Source organism: Oryctolagus cuniculus, chromosome 19 (genome assembly GCF_051225735.1).
Source record: "Oryctolagus cuniculus isolate XC-2025 breed Fujian yellow rabbit chromosome 19, ASM5122573v1, whole genome shotgun sequence".
NCBI classification, from domain to species: Eukaryota; Metazoa; Chordata; class Mammalia; order Lagomorpha; family Leporidae; genus Oryctolagus; species Oryctolagus cuniculus.
The window spans coordinates 46477055-46503625 of record NC_142885.1 but is presented as its reverse complement, the minus strand read 5'-3'; the positions used below and the strand labels follow the sequence as shown (position 1 = coordinate 46503625).

General features: G+C 51.7%; 1 protein-coding gene across 1 annotated transcript; it reads right to left on the bottom strand.

Moving 5' to 3' along the window:
• Positions 1-1902: 1902 nt before the first annotated feature.
• Positions 1903-24728, bottom strand: LOC149120551 (exportin-6-like). Its single transcript, XM_089320822.1, is given in 12 exon segments — positions 1903-3994; positions 3997-4159; positions 4246-4344; positions 6371-6532; positions 8002-8173; positions 8313-8427; positions 9452-9607; positions 13930-14119; positions 15229-15375; positions 16102-16302; positions 23795-23952; positions 24710-24728. Coding segments are annotated over 12 exon segments (1653 nt in total). The 3' UTR covers positions 1903-3923.
• Between the last annotated feature and the right edge of the window lie 1843 nt (positions 24729-26571).

Below are 26571 nucleotides of genomic sequence, written 5' to 3'. Positions count from 1 at the left end.
TGCCTGCTGCCTGGCCCAACCTGGCCCATTGTGGCCATTTGGGGAGGGAACCAGCACCTCTCTCTCTCCCTGACTTCCAAATAAATAAAGCTTAAAAAAAAAGTCATGTTCTCGTAGGCAGTTGTCACCACATAGTGGATAAAAAGGAGGCTACAAAAAAGCAGGAGCTCAATTTAAAAACAAAATGGGGGGAGCAAAATGATCTCACACTCCAATCTGCACACGTGCAGGGAAATGTGGGAAACGACACATCAGCACTGGTTTTCTGTGGGCACACAGGGTTGATGACTACTTTAGAGAGTTTTCTGGGGCTGCTGCTGTGGCATAGCGGGTAAAGCTGCCACCTGCAGTGCCAGCATCCCATATGGGCACCGGTTCAAATCCCGGCTGCTCCACTTCCCATCTAGCTCTCTGCTATGGCCTGGGAAAGCAGTAGAAGATGGCCCAGTTGCTTGTGCCTCTGAACCCACATGGGAGACCCAGAAGAAGCTCCTGGTTACAGATCAGTGCAGCTCCAGCCATTGCAGCCAGTTGGGGAGTGAACCAGCAGAAGACCTTTCTCTCTGTCTCTCCCTCTCTGTCTGTAGCTCTGCCTCTCAAACAAATAAATAAAAATTTAAAAAAGGAACCTCTAGCCCTCCACCGCCATGAGGCTAGTGGTCAAGAAAGACCCCAGAAAAGATGGTATTATACAGAGGCATCATCAGTTCCCGCGGCCAGCAGCTGTGCCAGTGATAGATGTGGGCCACAAAACCTCCGTGGAGACAGACAGCCCCCTCACCCTCCAAGGCGGCAGGGGGAGCAGTGCCCCTTGTTCAGTAGCCCCCACCTGAGACTGCTCAAAAGGCTCACTGTTGTCAATCTCTGTCCCCTCTATCACCACCCGATTCCCGTGCTCGCCCAGGACCCGAGAACAAATCCAAGTCCAGGCACATGTCCTAAGGCCTGCTCTGGGCCAGGCCCCAGAGCACTGAGGGCAAGAAACAGTTCAGAGGCCTTTGTGACCTCCCCACCGCCCGGCCCTGGGTCACCCAGCCTCTGCTTGCACACAGCCAAGCAATGGGAGTCCCTCCACCCCACACAGAAGCAAAGGCCTCCCCAAGTCCTGCTGGAGTTTCCTGCCCATGGGTGGGGTTCACAGGCAGCCACTGGGCCAGACCATGCCCTTAGCCCTCATCCCCAGCAGGTGTAGGAATGCATGAGAGCCCCTGCACCTCCCTCCCTCCTGAACCGTGGAGCGAGCTCTGACCTGGATCAAGTGGCTGTGGCACACTCACATGTGTGCACGTGCACACGCACACACACCCCTCTGCTGCTCACACCTGCCCAGCACCCCCACAGCGATAGAAGCCATCAGCCCACACTCTCTCCCTGCCTACAATGACTCCTCCTCTTTCTCAGGAACCACACCCCCAACTCCTCCAGGGAGCCCCGCCCATCACACCTACCACAGGAAGTGCTGCAAACTCTAGGATGGGTACCTACCATGCACGTGGACAGCTGGGCAAGGCTCTGGCGCTGAGACCTGTCAGGGAGCTCTCCACCCCTGCCCTCACTCGCCCTCCCGCCATCCCCACTCCACCCTCTACCCCTGGGTGCTCCATCAAGAGGCCTCCCCTCCCGCCCCCGCAGAACCCTCAGCTCTGGCCGGGCATCCTGGGAAGGGAAGGAGCGGGCCTGGATGCCAGTGCTACCTCCCCCATGGGCCGGCTGTCCAGGCTGCCACTCCTGCCCTCACTAGAACTGGGGTCCTGGTCTGCCCATGGCTCCGAGTGGCCCGCCATGGAGGCCTCAAGCCTCGCCACCCTGCTCCCCGGCAGGATGCTGGCCAGGCAGAGGCCCGAGTGGAAAGAAGCTCTGCACCAGGGTTTATAACAACATAAGCCTTTTATTGCTCATTAAGCCTCTTGGTCTCTTAGTATCACAATGGAATGCTGAGAAAACAAGAACAAAAACACGAGTCTGTGAATCTCCGACAAAGAGCCGAGATTTCAAGGCAATCAGGGGAGGGGCTGGCAGAGGAGTCCCACAGCAGGGCCCATGGCGTCTCTCCCGGGCTGAGGGGTGGAATGGTGAGAAAGCGGCACTGTCCTCGGCTGTCCTTGGCAGTTCTGCTCCTGACTGCTAAGTGCACCCTCTGCACGGACCCCCAGGGGATCCCAGTGCCTCCCGGGCACCCGCCACGTGACCCTCCGCCTCTTCCAAGCACACTGCAAGCCCATCTTCCCAGCAAGACTGGGTGAAGGCAGGAGCTTGTGGACCCAGACTCCAGGCAGCGGCTTCAAACTCACAGTGAATTCACGAACAGAAGGGGCAATGCCTTTTTATCTGAGAGGAAGGGAGCGAGCTTCCATTCACTGGTTTACTCCCCAAAAGGCCACAATGGCTGGAGTTGGGCTCACCCAAAACCAGGAACTGGGAGCTCCTTCCGGGTCTGCCACACGGGTGCAGGGACCCAAGACTTGGGCCATCTTCTTCTGCTTTCCAAGACCATATCAGAGAGCTGAATCGGAAGTGGAGCAGCCGGGACTAGAACCAGCACCATGGGGGTTGCTTTTTAAACAGCAAATCAGAAGTTCCAGAGTGGAACCTGAGTGTGCTTCCCTATTTTTTCATACACACCCAAGTGCTTCCGATGTGTAAGTAGAAGCAGAAGCCAAGTTTTAAAATCAACAAGTTGACTGAAATTCATGTCGTTAGAAACTGATAATACAGAATCCAGCCTCTGATGAAAGGGAGGCGGGGCAGGGTTGTGGCACGGCAGGTTAAGCCACAGCTTGCAATGCTGGCCTCCCATATGGGAACACTGATTTGAGTCCCGGCTGCTCCATTTCTGACCCAGCTCCCTGCTAATGCACGTGGGGATGCAGCAGAAGGTGGCCTAACACTTGGGTCCCTGCGGAGACCCAGATGGAGTTCCTGGTTCCTGGCTTTCGCCTGCCTCAGACTTGGCTGTTGTGGCCATCTAGAAAGTGAACCAGCAAACAGAATATCCCTCTGTTACTCACCTTTTAAATAAATTAAATAAATTGATAATCTTTAAAAAATATACAAGGAAGGAAAAATACCCAAGTAGCTGAAGTGAACTTCCAGAAGCTCAGGAGAGGACCAGACAAACCCAAGTAAAAGCCGATCCAAGACAAAAGTAAGTAGGATGTGAGAAGAAACCGCCCTGCTGCACATCACAAAGCAGAGAGTCGTTACGGCTGCTCCCCTGGAGCAGCTGCGGCTCTCCACGCTGACGCGCAGGCACGAACATGCCATCAGGACCTCCCCTGACCTGACCCAGGATCAGGCAGATAAAGAGGAACATTGCTTATTTCACAAGGGAAGCTCCCCGAGCAGCCTGCTGGGCCCAGAGACTGGGGCACCTGCGGCAGGAGGAGGAGGCAGCGCCCAGGAAGGAGGCCACAGCAGATGCCGGGCACCGTGCAGCGGCACAGCACGCATCACCAGCGATGCTTGCTGTCAGGTGGAGACGGCCCAGGTGCGTGCTGTGAGGGCCACTCCCAGGACTGGTGGCCGCAGGTCAGCCCCAGCTCTAACCCCGGCCCCCCGGGCACAGCTGCCGGGCACCAATCTTCTCCACCTGTCTGCAAGTTTGGGCAAGAGTACCCGGCGCGGCTTCTACCACACCAGTGCTGGCTCGGAGGAGCACCTCCCCATGAGGAGACGAGGGCAGGGCGACGGCACAGGTCAGGACAAAGGAGCTGAGTGCTAGGCCCAGGAGGTGGGCACACGTGGCTGAGACGACAATGCAGAAGCCGAGACTGGGGAAGAGCGTGTGCCCCTCCACCGAAAGGCAGCCCAGCCCCGGGGCATCCACTGGACAAACTGTGGCCAACCTCCAGAATGTGCACAACCAGGCCCGGGCCCTGATGAGCCCCCGCCCCTGGCCCACATTGGCCCTACTCTCAGCCCTCTCACCTCACCGGATCCATCTTGAAACTCTGCCCCAACACGTTTTTCTGGTTGGCATCCACACCGTCACAGTCAGGAACTCTGGCAGGAAGGCTGCAAAGAAGCCGTCGAAGTCCACAGAGGCCATGTTGTAAATGGCGATGCCGAGCTCCTCCTGCAGGAGGTCATGGGACTTGTGAACGAGGACCTGGAGCAGCACGTTCACGAACTGGAACAGCATAGTGGTCTGGAAGGTCTTCTGTGGGCAGAGAGAGACCAGTGAGTGGGGGCCACGGCAGGTCCCAGTGCCCGACCCGAGGCTGAAGAAGGAGACACAGCATTTACCTTGTGGTACAGCTTCTGCTTGGCGTTGAGTGTCTCCAAGTAGAAGAGATTTTGCTTCAAAAGGTGGATGTCAGGCTGGAGAAAGGACTGTCCAAAAGCCTCGGAAATAAGCCCACCATTTTATAAGTAGCATTTAAACCCCTCAGACTGGGGCCGGCACTGTGATGTAGTGGGTAAAGCCGCCACCTGCAGTTCCAGCATCCCATATGGGTGCCGGTTCAAATCCCGGCTGCTCCACTTCCGATCCAGGTCTCTGCTATGGCCTAGGAAAGCAGCAGAAGATGGCCCAAGTCCCTGGGCCCATGCATGCACATGGGAGACATGGAAGTAGCTCCTGGCTCCTGCCTGCAGATCAGTGCAGCTCCAGCCATTGTGGCCAATTGGGGAGGGAACCAGTGGATGAAGACCTCTCTCTCTCTCTCTGCCTTTGCTTCTAAGTCTGCCTTTCAAATAAATACATAAATCTTAAGCCCCTCAGACCAAGTCTTTCCAGGCCCTCGACCCTAAGCACAAGCCTGCCCTTATGTGGAGGGCCACGGCGAGCGCACCTGCTGCCCCAGGCCTCCCGACCTTCGGTCAGACCTGAGGAGTGCTCCTCACAAGGCTCAGCCTGAGTCTTCCCCACTGGGTCCTGCTTCTTCTTTCTACCTCATCTCACCCCCCCCTACAAAGCTCTGAGTCCCTGTCTTTGGGAACCTGCTGCTTTCACATGGGGTGAAAGATCTGAAATCCATCTTTGGTGTTATCTGTACCAGCCATGTGTTTTTTCCCATGGCTGAGTTAGTACATGACACGGATGTGCCCGTTTGTACATCCATTCACCAGCAGATGGGCATCTGCACTTTCCCAGTTTGGGGCAATCAGGAAACAAGCCTTTATAAACACCTGTGTTCAGGTTGTATTAATGTTTGTCTGTGTTCATCTCGGGTAAAATACTCAGAAGTAGAACTGCCCACCAAACCATAGCTACACATAAGCAACTGCCAAACTGTGACGCTATGAGCAGCCCTGAGCCAGGGAAGTGCTGGAGAGGTAGGGGGTGGGGAACAAGTACCTGGCTATTCCAACCCAAGCTCTCCAGGCAGGAATTCCCACATGTGTGTTGTATGTGTGTGTGTGCACACTGTACATGCATGCCCACACGCATGGTGTGTGTTGGCTGAAGGGAGGAGGGGTAGGAATTCCTCTGGCTTCCCCATGAGGAAAAGCACAGTGAAAAAACAAAGACAAGCCCCCCTCCAAGCCCCCATTAGTCTGGGTCTCAGAATACAGAAGCCTGGGCCCCGGCAGGGTAAACTGCTCCCTGCGACACCAGCAATCCATATGAGCACCTGTTTGAGTCCCGGCTGCTCCACTTCCAACCCAGCTCCCTGCTAATGCACCTGGGAAGGCAGGGGACGATGGCCCAAGTGCTTGGGCTCCTGCACCCATGTGAGAAACCCAGATGGAGTTTCTGGCTCCTGGCTTTGGCCTGGCCCAGCCCCAACCATTACAGCCATTTGGGGTGCAAACCAGTGGATGGCAGACCACACCCTTTCTGTCTCCTTCTAACTGCCTTTCAGATGAACAAATAAATCTTTAAAATCAGTCTTCAGAAAAACAATACAAAAGCCTGACAGCTGAGTGCAAAAGGTAGGGAGCATCTGACAGCAGCTCCCAGAAGCCCAGTGTTGCCCACAGGGGCCACCACTGCCAGGAGCACGGGACCCACACAGCTCACTTTTCTACCAGACAGAACCATCACCACTGCTCGCTCCCAGGGCAGCACCTCTGCTGATGGCCGCTCCCCACCCCCTCAGTGTGAGTTAGTGCCGGGGGTGGGTGCAGGGGGGCAGGAGACAGGCAGTAAGGAAGTGACACTTGTCAAACACCTGTAAGCACCAAACACTTTGTAAATGTGATCTTATTTAGCCCCCCACCCCCACCCCAAGCAGGCAGGATCAGCCCTGTTTACAGAAGAGAGAGAGGCTCCCTACATAGTGAGAAGCTGGGCTGGGCTTCAAAGACAGGACATGCTGCAATGGCCAGGTGGGAGGAGGTGGGACCATGCGCCAGGAAGTCAGCCAAGGAACAGGCGGGCCAATGGACCATGGTGGGGCACGCCTGTTCTCGGCCCTTCCCTCACCTGCATGATGGCACTGAACTGGGGCTCGTTCTCCCTCTGCTCCTAGGCTAGCCCCCGCTGCACGCTGGTCAGCACAGTGGACTTGAAGAAGTACCTCCAGTTGTGATGGAGGGTCCGGAAAAGGAGCTCAAATAACTTGGCCTTCACATCCGCGGCGGGCCGCTGTGGAGACACACACATGGACGCTCAGCCCTTCCCTTCCTGCAGCCTTGGCCCTGTGACAGAGGCCAGAGAGATGCCTGCTGCCAGCAAGCAGGGCACCAGCTTCCCACACACACTCTGTGCAGAAAACCAAAGCCCACAGTGTCACCGTGCACATCAGGATCACTCGGCAGAGATGGCCCACGCTGGAGACAGACACCCCCGTCAGGGCTGAGGGGCCCTTTTTCTGAAGGAAGCATTCAACTCTACACACCAGACAAAAAGGCAGCTGAGTGAGGGGCCAATTAGGACCACAGATTCTCTGTTCTGAAAAATGCCAATATGACCGTCCCATCTTGGTTGTGTCGTTCACTTTCCTAGGGCAAAAACTCAATTCCAGCTAATGTGCTGGTGTTAGGCAACCTCTCAGGCTAACGAAAAACAAGATGTCTTAAAAGCAGCTAGGAAAGCGAAGTTTACAGAGCATTCAGGAACCACCAAGAAGCCGTCAGGAGGACCTCCTGGGGGAGCCGCACACCGCGCTGCTCGCTCTCTGGACCCGGCTCGCTCTTCCTGGCCTCAAAGATTCTGAGCGCAGCAGGAGAGGGGGAGGCAGCTCAGCAGGGTTTCCCAGCTTAGCCCCAAACCTCCAAATCAGTGGGCAACAGGCACTTCACATTATTCCAGAGGTCTTTGTAGAACTCTAAGTTATAAAGCCCAGATATATTAAAATGAAACCAACACCAGAGGCCACAGGCTTCCGTGGCAGGAAGCCATACAGGGCTCCCGTGTGCTTCCTGAGGCGAAGCAAACATTGTGGCCGCTACGGGGCTGGTCTGCCCTAAACTCGTGCAGCCACTGAAACTCCGATGTCTCCGTGTGAATGGTGGATGGACTGAGAGAGGAGATTCGAGCTAACTGTGGCACCTGAGAGTGGCTATCACACACCTGATTACTAAGTACACCCTCTGCACTATAACCCCCGAACCATGGCCTCAATAAGCCTTTCCTTTCCCAAAGACACTCCTCTAAGGCATCTCAAAGTAACAAGAAGCAGACTAACACAACAACTGAACTTACTTTGTTCTTAGAACAGACAGTTGGAAATGTTAACTCACAACTGAAGTTCCATCTGTAGGACCATGGCAGGTACCACACCGAGGGACTGAGGGCACAGAGCTCGCCCGTGACACGGAAGCTGCCTCACACCCTACAGGCTGTGAACACTCTTATGAGGGAAGCATACTTGGTGATATGTGTTGACCGATCTTACCGACCTAACCTGTGATGGTCAACCTGGCACACGCACACCACACCGCTCTAATGGATTTAATCAATACAGAGAGACTGTACAAAGCTAAATGCCATCTTTCTTGGAAAAACTACTTCACAAGAATATTAAAATGACTTGAAAACACAACGCCTTTTCCTATTTCAATACTCCCCAATCTCGAGACGGGAGTGGCACACAGCACCGCCGGCCCTCCTACCTCCGCGATGATGGGGTACACCTGCCCCATGCACAGGGCAATGATGCTGGGGAGGAAGGGCTTGAACACCTGGCCAGGCTCCTGCACCACCACCTGCAGGATCTTCAGGAACTTCTCCACCACGCGGCAGCCGGTGCTGCCCTTGTGCAGGATGCTCTCCGCCAGCTGCTCTCTGCAGACAAGAGGACGGCACACAGTCACCAAAGCCATGCTTCCCTGCCAACCAGCAGGTGACAAAATGCAGCCGATGGCCCCAGGCCCCACTGCTTCTCCCTAGAACCCAAAATCCTCAGGCAGCGGCCGGTAGTTACCTGGTAAACATGTTGAGGAAAGTCTGTATGATCTGCTCAGTGAAAGGCACGCCCATCTGGACTCGAAGGCCTCGAAACAGGGTGAGGAAGAAGCTCAGCATCTCATCAGTCACATCTAAGGGAAAGAGCAAGGCAGGAGGTCACAGCGAGGCTCCGAGGGGTACACAGCCCACGCTCAGTGGACTCTTCCACAATCTACACTCTCTCTTCAAGGCTTCCTGCACCACCAGAGCCAGTGACAGAAAGCAGGAATGATAAAGCACATGCAGAGAACAAGGCTCTGGTGCATGGGACCTCTGCTCCCCGGGTCCCCACAGGAAACAAACATCAAGCCGAAGCCCTCACAGGCCGGCCTCCAGCACAATGGATCACTCTGTGTGCACGCTGACCACTGTCCAGTGGGATCAACGCCTGGGGCTTCAGCCACTTCTCTCCATGACCACAGCCCCTGCGCCTGGGCCAGGGGGCAAGTGGCTCAAAGTGGATAATGAGGGTATACACCAGCTGCACAGCTCTGCTCCATTAAATGGATTAACTGCAGAAAACACTGGATACATGTAGTGCAATTCCAATCCCACATCTCAAACTGCACAGAATGAGCTTGTAAGCGGCCATCAGTGAGTGTGTGCTGACAGTGAAGCCCCTGGTCCCCTCCTGGGAGCCCGACAAGACCACGGTAAGTGCTCTCATGATGCTGGCCAATGGCCCCAGGGCAGGAGTGAGCCTCTGTCGGTGACCGTGACCAGGTAGGACAGGCCACACGATCTCAGTCAAACTGCCCCACTGAAGAGCTGAGCAGCTCTAAGCTGAAGACATTCTCTCGCTGCTGTCGTGGAAGGTCCTGTGACTCCCATGTCCGCTCACGTTCCAGAGTGGCCAAGGCAGACTCAAAAAAGCCAACCAGGCCAGGGGCCTCAGCGACTCTGAGCCACACGACAGTACTGCCAAGGCCACACTGACGGCTCTGCTCCCTTCCCCAAGGGGTCCAGCTGCGCCTATGCACACCACGGTGCCCACCCTGAGCACAGCTCCCCCTCCCTTAATCACTGAGCAGCTGCCGTGAGTGCTACCCCCTCTGACCAACTGCTCTGGCTCTTGGGAGTGCCATCCACCAGTGAGGCCTCTGGGCCAGCTCCTACCTGACTGATGGATAAAAGCTGGAAAGAGGGCCCGGGAGACCTGAACGGATTCCTGCAGCGAGTGGTGGCAGATCTGGAGGAACTTGGTGGACTCCCCAGAGATATTCTCCACGATGTCTTCTAAGACACTAAGTGTCTGGTGGATGATCACTTTGGCTGCAAATTGAGATCAGGGTGCCGATTATGATGCGGTTGAGGAAAGCAGGATGCGAGGGAGCATGGGGGAGGGGAGGGAACTTGCAGAGGCATCCAGAAGACGACCAGGAAGTCCGGCCAAGGGAGCAGGGCCTCTGCAGGCCAGGGTGCCAGGGTTTCTCTCTGTAGCCTGCTCTCTAGGTACTGGTTTATCTTACTTCTCTCTCTGATGCCAGGACTCCAGCTGCCCACCTGCTTGCTCAGGTTTTTGCCCCTACCCCCCAGCAACAAGTCCACAGGAAAAAATAAATAAAACAAAATGATCCCAGGTCAGGTGCTTGAGATTCAATCGCAACTCCACACTGCCAAATGGGCCAGTGAGCGAATCACCACAGGCAAGAATGGACACGTGCAGTCAGCCTGCTCCTCCAGTGTGCTCATGCACACAGACGGCTTGTCCAGTCCTCAGCCTAGCAGCCTGCGGCCTGATGACACGGATCATCCTGAGTGACACAATCTGACATTGCCCCAGTGCATGAGTGCACTTTCTGAAACCATGCAGCATGCAGGGAACACTGAAGCAGTGGCAGCAATGGGCAGCGAGAAACACCTGGCTGTGAGCCACACGCAGTCCCCAGACAGCTCCATACGCTGGGCTGGATGCCTGGCACTCCCACCTTTGCCGGGGTGCAGCTCAGACATGAAGTTGGGACAAGGTAAACAATGTGCCTGGCGAGGAGAAGACCCAGGACAGGGAAGCTGTCACTGCTCCGAGCACATGTGGAGTGGAGCTTCCCACCAGCCTCCCCAGGGGACCCCATGGCTCAGCCTGAGCCTGGTGCACCTAACCTCGCAACCTCCAGAGGCTGACCCAAAGCCGGCTGAGAGCCTGCTTCCGCCTGGCAGCACGCTCTGAATGTCCCTACACCCCACAGCCCAGCCACCTCTGTGGGGGTTGACGCAGCTGCAGGGAGTGGGGAGCAGAAAGTCATGCTCAGGAGGTAAGAGATTTGGGTCTGGCCCCCAGCTCTGCTCGATCCTGAGTGCCAGTTTCCTCCTCTGAAAACGTGGACAGCACCACCTCACCTGGAAGGCCGAAGATGGACAAAGACAGCGGCCCACAGTAAGCCTGGGCCAGCACGCTGGCCAGCGGCACTGGGCAGTGAACACTGCTAACTGAGGAGCCACCCACAACAACTCCAAGCATGTGAACTCTTCCCACTCCAGGAAACCACAGTTCCAGGGGGAGAGACCTCTGCCCCCGAAGACAATTCAAACAAAAACAAACATTTATTTAGAAATCTCAGAAAGCACTGCGGGTCTGTGTAAGAGGAGTGTGGGAAGTGAACTGGGCTCCACCTCCACAGGACAGGCAAGGGAGCCCCTCAGACCCAGCAGTGAGCCCTGGGCCCGCCACTTTCTCTAGGAGCCTAGGCAACTTCCACTTGCCAGGCCACAGCAAGACAGCGCCTCTCTGATGGTCAGATTTACAGACACTGCCGAAGCAGGTACACTGACCACTGTCAATCATGTGGCAAGTACATGTCACTGCACCGGAAACTGCTCCAAACAATCAGAACAGACCATGGAACGTGCAGAAAGAAACACGCCTAGACTCTCCAAACATTCCATGGTCATGAAAGCGAAGAGATGAGGGTGCTTTCCTACATGAAAGGAGACTAGAGATGCGACCCTGGAATACAGCCTTGGTTTTTCAAAAGCAAAAAAAAAAAAAAGTATTTTGGTAATAACTACTGGAGAAAATTTTAATGTGGTGTATATGTTAAATGCCATTACTTCAACACCGTCCCACATCTAGACTGCATTGATGGTGTTTGCTTACAGTGCAGACAGCACCTCGTTCTGTAGAAAGGCAACACTTTCACCACGGAAGTGGTGACGTCTGTCCTTCTCTAAAAAGGTGTGTGTTGGTGGGAAGAAAGCACCACCGTGGCAAAACAACACCTGGTAAAAGCTGGGTGAAAGATACACAGAACACCCAGACTGAACAGATGAAGCCATTCACCTTACTTTTCCAACTATTACATAGGTGTGAAGCTACTTCTAATTATAAAGCTGGGACAGGAAAAAGGATAAGATACATCTCACAGGATCACAGGGAAGACCAAATGAAATAATGTACACAAAGTTTTCAACCCATTCAACAAATGTTAACCATGCTCTTAGCTACATTCTCCCAGCAAACCATCACTGTCACTCAGCTGACATGACACTTTCCAACCCTCTGAAATGGTCTTAAGGCTTGCTCTGGACAATAAGCTGTAAGAACCACTGCTCCTGGTGTAGGCACACATTGAAATGGGCCCTTCACCAAGCTGGATCCTTAAGCCCCAAGTTTAATGTATAGAAATGTTTTCTTGTGGCCAGCACTATGGCACAGCATGTAAAGCCATCGCCTGTAGTGCTGGCATCCTATATGGGCGCCAGTTCAACTCCTGGCTGCTCCACTTCCAATGTTGCTCTCTGCTGTGGCCTGGGAAAGCAGTAAAAGATGGCCCAAATCCTTGGGCCCCTGCACACATGAGGGAGACCCTGAAGAAGCTCCTGGCTCCTGTCTTCGGTTCAGCGCGGCTCCAGCATTGCAGCCAATTGGGGAGTGAACCAGTGGATAGAAGACCTCTCTCTCTGTCTCTGTCCCCCCACCCCCCCCACGTGTAACTCTGACTTTCAAGTAAATAAATGAATCTTTAAAAAAAAGAAATGTTTTCTTGCACTAAAGCCACTAAGCTGTTGGGTTGCTTGTGACCACAGAGCTCACCCTAGCCTATGCTGACTGAAATAATTACCAAGCACGGTAAAGTGAGAAAAGGAGAGCCTTCAGCTTCGTAAAGCATGACTCCACAACAGCTGCACAGGTAATGCCCACACTGTTTAATCTTCCTATACCTTAGTTTCCTCGCGAACAAACTAAGACAATTAACAGTCCCTAACTCATAAACTGATGGGAGAATTCAAAGAATTACTCAGTTTTTGAAAAAAACTAGAAAGCAGGATCACAGAGCAGAGTCTGAAGTCGGGTGCTGGCACAGCCAGAGATTGGATGTGGATGCAAATCTGCCATGGGGGACCGGTCCCAGGACCCCCTAGAGCCATGTGTGGATGCTTGGGTCCCTTACACAGAATGGTGCAGTGCCTGCAGAGCACCCAGGCCCATTCCCTACCCACAGGCCCCAGGGAAGCATCTCCAGATTACTTAACACCTAACGATGCTAAGTCGTTTTAGGGAAGCATGACAAGAAACAACCCTGTACATGTTCAGTCCAAATGCAGCATTCTTCCCAAATATTTTCAACCTGTACCTGGATGAACCCTGGCATGTGGAAGCCATGGACAGAGACCTGAGTGCCCAGAGTGTTTACCTCAGTAGGTAAGCTAGGGGCAGGCGCTGTACAGTAGTGGGTGCAGGCAGCTTGGGAAACCCGCACTCCACGTCACAGTGCCTGGATTCAAATCCCGCCTCTGTGCCCAATTCCAGCTTCCTGCAAACGTACAACCTGGGAGGCAGCAGAGGTGGCTCAAGTACTTGGGTCTCTACCAACATGTGGGAGACTCAGACTGACCTGGCTCCCAGCTTTGGGATGGCACAGCCCTGGCTATTGCAGGCACCAGGGGAGTGAACCAGCAGAGGAGAGGTGTCTCATCTTTGTTTCTCTCTCTCTTTCCCCCTCTCCCTCTCTCTCTGCCTTTCAAATAAAAAGAATGTAATTTTTAAAAACATAGGTAAGCTACTATTATCCAACTATAAGCATATAACATAAGATACATTTAAAAATAAAAAAGAAAGAATAACAAGGCATAGTTATAATGGTTATTTTCTAAAATATTAAAATTGACAAATTCAGGAATGTTCCTTTTCCTTCTTTATACTATTCTAATATTTTTGTACAATGAGCACATATTAATCTTCCTGATTATAAAAGTAATGTTCTTAAAAATATAGAGTATTCTTTATTATATCTACTAATTCATGAAGCATTCTACAAATGACATCATCTAAAAATATTTCAACCTTTTCTTACTGTGAAAACAAACTGTATTTTTGCAAACATGTTTTACTATCTGCTATTTCAGGAAGACTTTCCAGAAAACCTGACACCACATACTTGAACAAGAGTTCTGGTTCTTTTTCCCCCCCTCTTTAATATAAACAATCAAACTTCAGGTGCTGTGTGTAAAGATCCCAGGCGCTTTCAAAACCTCTGAATTATTTGGAAAAAGATCAGAGTCAATCTTGAAAGACAGTAATTCTTTTTCCCAGTGTGTAGAGGTGAATTGCTTTGTTTGTTTTTACAAGTATCAGAAATGGGTCAACAGTCACTTACTGTCATCCAGTGGCACCTTTCTCTGTGGAGTGACGTCACTGGGTTTCAGGTCGCGATAGTCCCGGGAGAGCGCGGAGATGAGGCTGGGGTGGTTGATGGAGCACACAGGCCACTGCTGCTCATTCTCTGGAAGGTTCAGCCACGGAAGCAGTAAGATGTTAGAGAGGGGCCGGCGCCGCGGCTCACTAGGCTAATCCTCCGCCTTGCGGCGCCGGCACACCGGGTTCTAGTCCTGGTCGGGGCGCCGGATTCTGTCCCGGTTGCCCCTCTTCCAGGCCAGCTCTCTGCTGTGGCCAGGGAGTGCAGTGGAGGATGGCCCAAGTGCTTGGGCCCTGCACCCCATGGGAGACCAGGATAAGTACCTGGCTCCTGCCATCGGATCAGCACATTGCGCCAGCCGCGGCGGCCATTGGAGGGTGAACCAACGGCAAAAAGGAAGACCTTTTTCTCTGTCTCTCTCTCTCATTGTCCACTCCACCTGTCAAAAAAAAAAAAAAAAAGATGTTAGAGAGGGCTCGGCACACCAACACCCATGCCTAAAAGAGACCCCAAAGGCATCCATCGGAGGTCAAAGAGCAACAGCAAGCCCGGCCGCCGGTGACCACTGCACACTCTGCGCCCAGAGCCCCAGCCGGGGACTCCGGCAGCTCTGTGGTCCAACTCTAAGGCAAGCCGGTGAGGACAGAGAAATGCAGCAGTAAGACCAAGTCTGGGACTAGCGCACCCCAGTGCCAGTCCTGGCCCTCTTCCTTCCCGTCTCCTCTGGCACTGGAAGCTCTACAGGGGAGCAGCCCCTCAGCGGCTGGTTGCCCACACTCTCAGAAGCTGCTGAGAGCAGAGCCGGCTGGCATCTCTCCCCACCCACAGAGCCGCAGTGCAAGGAAAGCAAAGCACTCCCACCCCGGCGCTCCCCTCCTATTCCACTCCTCTCTGTTCATTCGAACCTGAACCTCCTAGAAGGGGTCTAAGACACTGCCTGAAGCTTTTCAAAAACCACACACAGGAACAACAAACAAAACCTAGACTGGTTTGGACCAAAAAACCATAGAGAACCCTCAGACCACAGAGCAAATTACCAGGTGTCGAGGCAGCGAAAGCCGTCTGCCTGTCAAGGGCGCCTTCTCACCCACTACAGGCCTGCACCCTGACTACACTGGAAAGGGCGCTGCGAGGATCGCTGAGGACCACCTGCCAGTGCCGCCCAGGTAAGAACTCTGTGGACACAAGCTGCCCGCTGAGTGCAAAGAGGCCACACTCTTCTTCCTCTGCTTTCCTGCAGCTGGGGAGACCAGACCTCACCTTATCGACCAGCCGCTGGGCAGAGGCATCGGTGATTCTGTTGAACACTTTCTGCACTGCAGGGATGCTGATCAGAAAGACAGGCCGCACAGTGGTGGCCAGTGAGACCAGTAGGTGGCACGCAGACAGCAGCAACTTGTCCTGGACCTGGAAAGGGAAGAGGGCGTGTCAGCTCAGCCCCACCCTTGGGAGACAGGGACTGGCAGAACTACACGGAGGCAGCCATGAGCTGAACCTGGCTCCCAGCTGCCAATCATTTCACCCAGGCCAGACTCTGTGACGATTCCTGGGATGACTTCAGGCCTGAAGCTTCTGCCCCGAGCCAGGGTCCCTTCCTCCAGCTCCTTCACCGTCTCTGCGACTCTGAACTCTGTCACCCTAAGCTCTCTTGGTCTGTAACTCTACTTCTCAAATAAATAAATAAATCTTTATAAAAAAAAAGATTCTTAAACTTGAACTTCCATCATGCCATATGTTCTATCTGGTTGGACGATAACTGAGGCGCAGGCTGTCTGACTTCTGTGATCCGTGCACTAAGACAGACATTAAGAAGACTCACTGTTCATCAGAGACAATAAACAGGTCTGTAACAAAGAGAAGAGCTGTCTCAGAGTTTCCAACCCACCTACAATGGAATTACTCCCTTGCAGTTACAGCAGTGAGGCCACTGGGGGGCACTCTGAGACGATGTAATATACTGTTCCTGCTGTCTGGCTCCAGATCCCTGCCTCCAACACTGCTACTCTGGGGGCTGCATCTGGTCTTTCTCCGACTTTCCTCTTCTCTTCCCTGGCTGGCATTCCCCTAAGAAGAGCCTCCCTTCCCCGCATTTTCTGCTAACCCACTATGGATGCACGGATTCTTTTCACTGACCACGGTGTAACCCACTATTATCCTGCTAAACCCTTCCAAGCGTTCTTTTCTCATGGCTGGGCATTTCCTCCCTTCCTGACTCAACACATTCCCAGGAACTCCTGCTGCAGACTGGGCGCCTTTCTCCTTCCAGGGGAGCCTGTGAGTCAAGTCCGAGGCCAGGCCCGGGGCAGCACTGTTGCAGACTGCCACGCCGCGGAGCTGGGACACAGGCGACACCACTGTAAAACCAAACTCAGCACCAACAACTACATGGCAAATCCACATTAGGCACCTCCTGCTAGGATGAGAGACACCAGCAACTATCTAGTAACAATGTTTAACTTCATCTAACACAGTGGACACTGGACAAACCCAGGCTACAGAATGCTCCTTAAAAACAATTTTGTAGGTCTGACTCTCTACAAGGTCAGTCATTAGTCTTCTCTCCTACATGTGCACACACATGCACAGATGGGAAACTGCTCAAGGTTACCGGCGACATGCTTCATGTGTGCTTCATTAGTAAAGTTTGGATTAAAAAAGATAGGAAGATATTCCTGGTAACACTGGGGAAAACTGAGCTCAGACTATACTCCATACAGTACATAATATTATGGCATCCGTTACATTTTTTTGAATGTTGATTATGGTATAATGGTCACATAGGAGAATTATATTATTCCTAGGGTATATGCACATACACTCGAGGATTTATGGACAAGGTGATATGTCTACAATTCTTTTTTTTTCTTTTAAAGCTATCTTTGTGGGACTGGTGCTGTGGCACAGCAGGTTAAGCTGCCATCTGCAGTGCTAGTATCCCATGAGCACTGGTCCCAGCTGCTCCACTTCCATTCCAGCTCACTGCTAATGCCCCTGGGGAATCAGTGAAAGATGGCCCAAGTACTTGGACCCTTGCACCCACATGGGAGACCCAAAAGAAGCTCCTAGCTTCTGGCTTCAGCCTGCCCCAGCCCTGGCTGTTACAGCCATTTGGGGAATGAACCAGAGAATAGAAGAGTGGGCTGCTCTGAAGGCAGGAGCCTGGAATTTCTTCTGGGTCTCCCATGTGGGTGCAGGGGCCCAAAGACTTGGGCCATCTTCAATGGTTTTCCCAGGCCATAGCAGAGAGCTGGATCAGAAGCGGAGCAGCCAGGACTCAAACCAGCACCCATATAGGATGCTGGCACTGCAAAGTGACAGCTTTACTCATTATGCCACAGCATCAGCCCCAGAATAAAATAAATCTTAAAAAAATTAGGGCAATAAAAATATTTTTGTACTGTATTTCAATAAAATGCTTAAAGATACATACATATCTTCTGTTAAAATGTTGGCCTTTAGTCCTTAGGTCCAGCCAAGTTTCCGAGGTGGCACAGAGATGGTCTCCATTACTTATGGCAGGCCCTTTCAGGCACACCTCCAGAGCCCATGTGAACATGAAGCATTTCTGGGGAAGCCCCCAGTAACCACAGGACGGGAACTCGTCCAGGAGAACCAGCCTTAAGACCAGAGGGTTGGACCCTCCAGCCCTACCTCTCCAGCAGGCCTACATATGCAGCTTCTACACAAACCCAAAGACCTTGTTTCAGCAAACTTCCGGATAACCCTTCCCCCAAAACCACACAGCCCTATTTTATCTCATTACAATCAACCAGATGCCCCTGCAGGTGGGCTCAGTGACATTCCCAGAATGTCTTGGAAATTCAATGAATCTGTATGACTTCCCTGAACGAGAAAATGTGTGAGGACTATGCCTTATGTGGAAGCCTGGTTTTCAGTCATGAAACAACCTTGCTCTGTCTTGCACAGCCCAAGAAACCCATTTCTACTTAAATGAGTGCCTTCTGGGGCCAGTGCTGTGGCATAGAGGGTAAAGCCGCCTCCTGCAGTGCCAGCATCCCATATGGGTGGCCGGTTCAAGTCCCGGCTGCTCCACTTCTGAACCAGTTCTCTGCTGTGGCCTGGGAAAGCAATGGAGGATGGCCCAAGTCCTTGGGCCCCTGCACTCATGTGGGAGACCCAGAGGAAGCTCCTGGCTTTGGATCAGCCCACCTCTGGCCATTGCATCCATTTGGGGAGTGAACCAGTGGGTAGAAGACCTCTCTTTCTCCCTCTTTGCCTCTGTCTCTCTGTAACTCTGCCTTTCAAGTAAATAAGTCTTTTAAATAAATAAATAAATAAATAGTCATTGCCTTCACACTTCCATTGGCAAACACAGGAGACAAGAACCCATGGGTATTTCTCCCAACTGCAGAGGATCCTGGGGGAGTGGGGAGGAAGACCCCTTCTTTCACACCTTGCCCTTTCCACCTGCTGCCTGCTGGTACCCTCTGTAACAACCTTTATAAGACAGCAGTAAACACAAGTAAGTGCTTCCCTGAGTTCTGTGAGCCTCTCTAGCAAACTAATTGACCCTGAGGAGGGGGCTGTGGGAACCCCAATTTATAACCAGCTGGTTAGACACTCAGATAACCTGGGATTTGTGACTGGTGGAGAAGCATGGGAGGGCAGTCATGCCAACGGATCCCTTAATTTATGGAACCTGAAGAACAGAACTGAGAGAACACCAGCTGGTGTCCACTACAGAATTAACTGCTTGCCTGCTAGACACACACACACACACACACACACCTGTGAGTGTGAAACTGTCTTTTCCACATACCACAGTTTCAGTCTCTTGCCTGAGACTCACAGCACACAGGTGTTTCCACACCATTCCCCATGCACTGATCCTGCTTCGGTTCCCACCACACCACTTGCTTACCACCTCCCAGCCGCAGGCCCTGTCTCAGCTTGGACAGTCTCTGCTCCCACAAGCTCTGCTCTATACAATCTACCCCAGCTCTCTTCTGCCTGACAAATCCCAGTCACCTTTGCCCAAGACACAGAGCACAACCATCGTTCTCTGTCTGGGAGTGTTCCCCTTCACAGCAGCCGCTACTGTCCCTGTGAAAGAGGGTAGGTATGGTCTCTCCGGAGAACGGGCAAACATCCAACTTTATACTTACATGGCAATGAGGTCTGGTTTCAATACTGGTGGCACGGCAGTTTCAGTGTTGCACTATTTGATCTGAGGTCCATACAGAGTGACTTTGACCAACCTGTTGGCAAAGAAATAGGCAAGACAAATATTCAGCTTATGGCCTGTAGCAGACAAAGTGGACAAGATACCAACAGAAAGGTCCCAAGGACAGCTTTTCCCTCATACAAAAAGGAATCAAGATCAGACCTCAATTATATCCTGAAAATAATCTGAGATGTGTATGAAGACTGACAGACAAGGACACTTACACTAAGCACTACTTATAGAAATTTCCAAAACAATATAAATATCCAGAGAATGCAATTAATATATGTAATAAAATGATGCTTGAATATTTAATGACAAATATAGAGGTCTTAGAAACATGAAAATGCTGTAACAAAATATACACAGAGCATATTCTAACTTAGGTTTTTTTAAAAGATTTATTTATTTGAAAGTCAGAGTTACAGAGAGAAAAGAGAGGCGGCAGGGGGGTCTTCCACCCGCTGGTTCACAGCCTAACTGGCCACAACAGTCAGAGCCGCACCAATCCAAAGCCAGGAGCCAGAAGCTTCCTCCAGGTCTCCCACGTGGGTGCAGGGACCCAAGGGCTTGGGCCATTTTCTACTGCTTTCCCAGGCCATAGCAGAGAACTGGTTTGGAAGTGGAGCAGCCTGGTCTCTAACTGGCACTCATATGGGATGCCAGCACTGCAGGCAGAGGCTTTACCCACTACACCAATGCACCAGCCCCCTAACTTTGTTTTTTAAGGGTCTTCTCCTAACAGAAGAAAGACTGGAAGAATTTTCACCGGAACAGGCTCATTGGTGCCATTTGCTCTGGGGATGGGATGGAAGAGGTAGATGATGGATTACCTTTTTCCTCTACTGCCCTTTATTTCCAAATCATCTACAATGAACACAAAACAAGAATAAAAAAAATGTTTTTAAAAAGCAGATATGCTCTTTGGATGGTTTATCTAAATAGGCTGACATGGATCTTTCTATAAATACATATAATGATAAAACCATCTTAGCTTTCATTTAAAGATCATTTTTAAAAGGAAATGTTTCAAGTAGACAGATACATAAGAAAGAAAATGTGCACTGCAGAATATGAGAATACTTCAGTTAAGTATGTGGATAAATGGAATTAAAAGTATGAGTTTGTTTTGGCACAGAAAGTTTTTTTCAACATACATGGGAAATGCATATGATGAAAACAACTATGCAAGGAATTCAAAGTTGCTTTTGCACCAAAATAAACTCATACTTTTCATTTAACTTTCCATGAAGTTTTTGAAGTATCCTTGTTTGGTGCTGGGTATTTCTTGTATAATACTTTGAACTTTTCTGAAGATTTGAGAACTCTGGAGTGGGTGCTGTGGCACAGCAGGTTAAGATGCCGCTTGAGGGGCTGGTTCCATGGTGCAGTAGGTTAATCCTCCGCCCGTAGTGCTGGCATCCCATATGGGCACCAGTTCCAGTCCTGGCTGCTCCTCTTCCAATCCAGCTCTCTGCTGTGGCCTGAGAAAGCAGAAGATGGCCCAAGTGCTTGGGCCCCTGCACCCACATGGGAGTCTGGGAAGAAGCACCTGGCTCCTGGCTTCAGATCAGCGCAGCTCTGGCCATTGTGGCCACCTGGGGAGTGAGCCAATGGAAGGAAGACCTTTCTCTCTGTCTCTCCCTCTAATTGTCTGTAACTGTACATCTCAAACAAATACGGAAAAAGCTTCAAAAAAAAAAAAGATGCCACTTGAGACTCTGCATTGTGTATCAGAGTGCCTCTTCAAGTTCCAGCTATTCCACTTTCAATCTGGCTTCCTATTAATGCAACCCAAAGGCAGCAGGTGGTGGTTCAAGTGCTTGGGCCCCTGCCACCCATGTGGGGCATGTGGATGGAGTTCCTGGCTCCTGGCTTCAGCCTGGAATACTGTACACATTTGGGGAGTGGACCAATAGATGAAAGATTTGTCTGTGTGTGTGTCCCTTTCTCCCTGTCACTCTAACCTTCAACTAAATAAATAAAAACCTTAAAAAGAAAATGTTTATGATCAAACTTTAGAAGAGGGAGAAACAAATGTTTCTAGAATAAACTGAAGTGTTTTTAAGTCCAATTCTCTTAGGATCAAGTTGTTGAGCTGACTGGTTGCCAAAAAATACAGTACAATATAACCAGCACTGTTCAGGAAACTGGAAGAGCCCCTCTTGCTGGAGACAGACATCTCTTTCCTAAGTAAAGGGGGAAAAAACCCAAGACCTGGCTACATTATCTCTGTGCTTCCCCTATGGAAACCTGGGAATGTAGCCACCAACTTGGGAACTTGCTAGAGGCAAACTGCCCAATCCTCCCCTCCGGCTGACTGTGCAGGTACAAAGAGAGAACTGGAAGTTGGCACCTCTGAAAAGCGACCACACTCTGAAAAATGCTCCTCTCTGAAAGGAGAAAGCAGGATTTTACTCCAAATAGAAATATTACAGGTTGGGGCCAGCATGGTAGCACAGCAGGTTAAGCTCCACCTGCAACACTCGCATCCCATGTGACCACAGGTTCAAGTCCCAGCTGCTCCACTTATGATCCAGCTCCCCGCTAATGTACCTGAGAAAGCAGCAGTGCCTGGCCCCTGTCATCTATGTGGAAGACTCAAATAGGCTTCCAGGCTCCTGGCTTTGGCCTGGCCCAACCCCAGCTGTTGCAGCCACTTGAGGAGTGAACCAGCAATGGAAGATCTCTCTTCCTCTCTGCCACTCTGCCTTTCAAATAAATATATACATCTTTGGAGAAAAAACAAGAAAAACCACAGATTGTTTGGGGTTGGAGAGCTGTCAGAAAGGACACTTGCAATCAACAAAGCGAGAGTTAATAAAAGCCAAGGTTCATGTGAAGTTCTAGGAAACCATGGTGCTAACTAGGGTTACACAAATGTGCATTTGGTGTAACTCTTCAAAGCCTGTTTGACTGTTGAAATCCTTACTTAATGTATACTAAGCTGATCTTCTGTATATTAAGATAATCAAAAATGAATCTTGATGTGAATGGAAGGGGAGAGGGAGTGGGAAAGGGGAGGGTAGTGGGTGGGAGGGACGGTATGTGGGGGAAGCCATTGTAATCCATAAATCGTACTTTGGAAATTTATATTCATTAAATAAAAGTTAAAAAAAAAGCCTGTTTGACATTAAAGACAGATTTCTAAATGTCTTTTAGTACCTCTATGGTAAACAGTCTTTTTTTTTTTTTTTAACAGATAGAGTTAGACAGTGAGAGAGAGGGAGAGAAAGAGAGAGGTCTTCCTTCCATTGGTTCACCCCCTAAATGGCCTCTACAGCCAGAGCTGCTCCGATCCGAAACCGGGAGCCAGGTGCTTCCTCCTGGTCTCCCATGTGGGTGGAGGCACTCAAGCACTTGGGCCATCCTCCACTGCCCTCGCGAGCCACAGCAGAGAGCTGGACTGAAAGAGGAGCAACCAGGGCTAGAACCTGGCGCCCATATGGGATGCCAGTGCCACAGGTGGAGGATTAAACAAGTGAGCCATGGCGCCAACCCCTGGTAAAGCACTCTTAATATTAGGTCTGCCTCACAGACAGCGCAGACCCTGCTGATCACGTGGGCTATGGAGAAGGCGCAGCTCCTGACACTTCATTCAAATAAGGTCAAACAGCAAGTGTCTCCCGTCAAATAACTCTAGGGGCTGGCACTGTGGCACTGGCCTGAAGCACTGGCATCCCATGTGGGTTTGAGACCCAGCTGCTCCACTTCCGATCCAGCTCTGCTATGGCCTGCACCTACACGGGAGACCTCGAAGAAGCTCCTGGCTTCAGATCGTCACAGCTCCGGCCATTGCAGCCAACTGGGGAGTGAACCAGTGGATGGAAGACCTTTCTCTCTGTGTAACTCTGACTTTCAAATGTATAAACAAATATTTTTTAACATGGGAGACCAGGATAAGCACCTGGCTCCTGCCTTCGGATCAGCATGGTGCGCCAGCCGCGGCGGTCATTGGAGGGTGAACCAACGGCAAAGGAAGACCTTTCTCTCTGTCTCTCTCTCTCACTGTCCACTCTGCCTGTCAAAAAAAAAAAAAGATAACTCTGGCTCTCTCCTACATCACCTCACTGTATACATGAGGTGAAGATGACTGACAGTAAACATGGGTAATGGGCCTATCCCCGGGGGACACCAGCGCCTCTGCGCCCCATGCAGGAAGAGGAGGAAAGCAGACTCTGGATGTAGCTTGGGAAGTGTGCAGCATTCGGACTCAGGAAGCTGCCTACCATCCCGGTGCGCCCTCTTGTGAATTATGGGACCTGAGCAGGGTCTTTGCCATCTCTGAATCATAACCTGTTCAACGATAAAATGGAGCTATCTGTATCTCAAAGAATATGAAGGTAATTAAAGTTTTTTGAAATTTTGTGCAGTTTTTCATAACATGCACTTTCCATGAACTCTTTGAATACCCCTGTATGCATGCATTTCAAAAATTTTTATACCAAAACATATTTTTTATTCCATTTTCCTGGAACTTTTTAAGCACCTTGTAGGATGAAATGAGATAAAATGTGCAAAGCCACTTTTGAGAACAGTTTCTGACTGTACGCTGCTTTTCCTGTTACTGTGAAAGGGGCACACACAAGGTGCCCCAGAGCTGAAGAAGGAATGGCCCCTTCCCACAGCTTGCCAGCCTACCTGTCCACGACTGTGAGGACGTCCTTGAAACTCGCGGCAAACATCCCCGATAAAGTACTTGGCCAGGCGGCCTGCAGCCTGCAGCAGGGAGCTCAAGTCTCTGAGGGAGCAGTGCAGCCACTGACAGTCGTTCTCCGCCGTGATGTTCAGCCTGTGTCCTGGAACACAGCAGCCCACAGGTGTTCACGGGAAGAACAAGCTTCTGTTACACAAGACAACAGCCTGCGGCAGCAAGACCAACTGCAAAAACAAAGCAAGCCACTAAGTACTTCCCAGGTCCAATGCCACCCCCTGGCTGCTCTAGTGGCTGGACAGGGACAGATAGCTGGCTGTGGTAATGGGGACCAGGGGTCTCATCTGGTTCCTCTTCATCCAGGAAGGTACAGACCTGGGGAGGACCAGGGATCTTGCCCAACATGAGTCTTATCTCTGGGGCTAAAGCTAAATCTATGACTCCAAACCTGCTGCCATCTGCACATGGCCCTGTCTCAGATGGAAATCTGTGGGCCCACAGGCAGGATAGGCCTGGCTAAGAAAACAGGGGTACAGTCATCACCCCAACCAGGAGGACCTTATGTAGTACAGTATGTACTTAAGGGCACAGAAGCTGGGTGCAGAAGACCCGATTCTCTGCCACTTTCTGGCTCAGTGCCTCATCAAACTCTTCTCAGTTTCCTCATCTTTAAAATGGGGATGTGGGGGTAGGGGTGCTATCTACTATTCCAAGGGCAGGAATGCATTTAAGAGCCTGTAAACTAGGTTTGGATGACTACAGACACCACAAAGCTGGTGGAATCGAAGGCCCCCAGCTTCATTCCTCATCAATGTAACTTCTGAGCAAGGGAGAGGCTTAGAGGAAGGCTAAGGGCATCCTTGTTCGGTCACTTCCTTGCACAGTGCGCTCCCTCTCCTCACCAGTGTCCACAGTGAGCATGACCAGGCCAGGGGAGCCCTCCTGAAACCTGCTGCCCAGGGCATCTGCAGCCTCTTGGCTCCCTCAGTGTGCTTCCCACCTGCTCTCCACCACCGCTTCTGTCTTCACCCTGTTAGGAAGCCAGAACCAGCCACCCTCCTTTGGGGCTCCTCCACCACCTTCCCAGAGCCCAGACAGAGCACACAGTTCCCTTCAGCAAGCAGCCAGAGCCCAGAGGCTCTCCCCTGCTAAGAGCCGGGGGCCCAGACTCCCCAGTATCAACCCTGTGGGACGTGGCCTCCTCCCTCTATTCCATCAGCAGGGCCCACAGAACGTCCCATGCCTCACATCTCTTCCCCTGCATGAACTGTCTTCTCTGCCTTGACTGCACATCATTTCACTCTCTGCCCCACCAGGGCCGGCTACGTCTTACGTATGCTTCATGCTCAGCAGGCACCATCTGTTCCAGAGGCCTCCTACCCCCTCCTGCATTCTTCATGACACCCCACGCCCATAAGGAGGTAAGCTAATGACTCCTGAGTCCCCAGCAGTACTGGCGATGCCCAGCGGCCAGCACAGCCCTGGTACAGACCAAGTGGACCACAGATGACTCAGGTGACCTAGAGCAGGGTGGGTCTCAGGGCTTCACTTGCTCGTGCTGTCCTTGTGAGCATCCACTCCCACCATTCCGTTCCCAACTGTAAGGGCTGTCAGAATGCACACAGCACCCTGGGACTGGCACTGTTTGTAACTGTCAGGAATGAGAGCTGGCAGATGAGGAAGCAACTTAATGCTGCCTCAGATCCTACATTAACTTGCAAGTGACAGGGCTGGCAATAGGGGCTGGGATAGCCCCCACAGAGACAGGAGCCTGGAAAGGGGGATACTCTGGCCAGGGCACCGTTACAAGGGATCACATTTCAAAAAGCAGGCAAACAAAAACAAGGGGGCAATACAAGGAAGGAACTAACAAGAAGAGACACAAAGGCCAGCTTTGACCTGCTCCAAATCACCTGCTCTCTCCTTCTCCAATGAACACATACAGGAGCGCCTCAGTCCAGGAGGCCAGCCTCTCAGCCCACAAGCAGCCCTACACAGGCGGGGGGGCCAGCCCTCCACAGGATGAGCCAAGAGGGAGTTTTGGCCATGCTTGTCATATGAGAGGGTCACTGCCTTTGTGGACCACAGAATGACACAGCCCTAATCCCTCAGTTGGGAAAAATACCACAATCACACACCTACTGAATAACACACATGCCCACATGCTCACACACACACACACACACACACACACACACGGGAGGCAGATCCATGCCCACATCTCCAGGCTGACCCTGCTTTGGACATAAGCAAGTTCTTGGAGTTCTAGAAAGAGGAAGCACTCCATGTCCCACGGTTTGAGCCTGTGCCTCCATTCCTCTAGCCCTCCTATCTCCCACTCCCTAAAGACCCAAGGCAAATCACTCGCCCAGAGATGGCCCACCCAGACCAGATCCCCCCAGTGCCTCCACACATGGGCTCTGAGCAGATGCAGATGGCTTCTCACGTAATAGGCAACTCACTTATTTCTGTTCATTTATTCTTCCCTCTTTGGCTTCCTACTAAGAAATGTTCTCAGGGGATAGGAGGTACGAGGGAAGGGGGCAGCAGCAGGGAGAATGGAGGAAGGGCAGCTCTTCCAGGGCACGGGGGCCCCAGTGTTCTCTCCTCATCTGAGACTGTCTTTCTCAGTAAACTTGGCTTTGAACTTCACTTTGAAGATCCCAGAGTGGGAGAGAGGAGAGACAGTGATGGTAGGAAAGAGTGAGGGTGCTGTCCTGCAGCCTTTCCTTCAGAACCACCCCAGGGTTCCAATGCAGAGCCA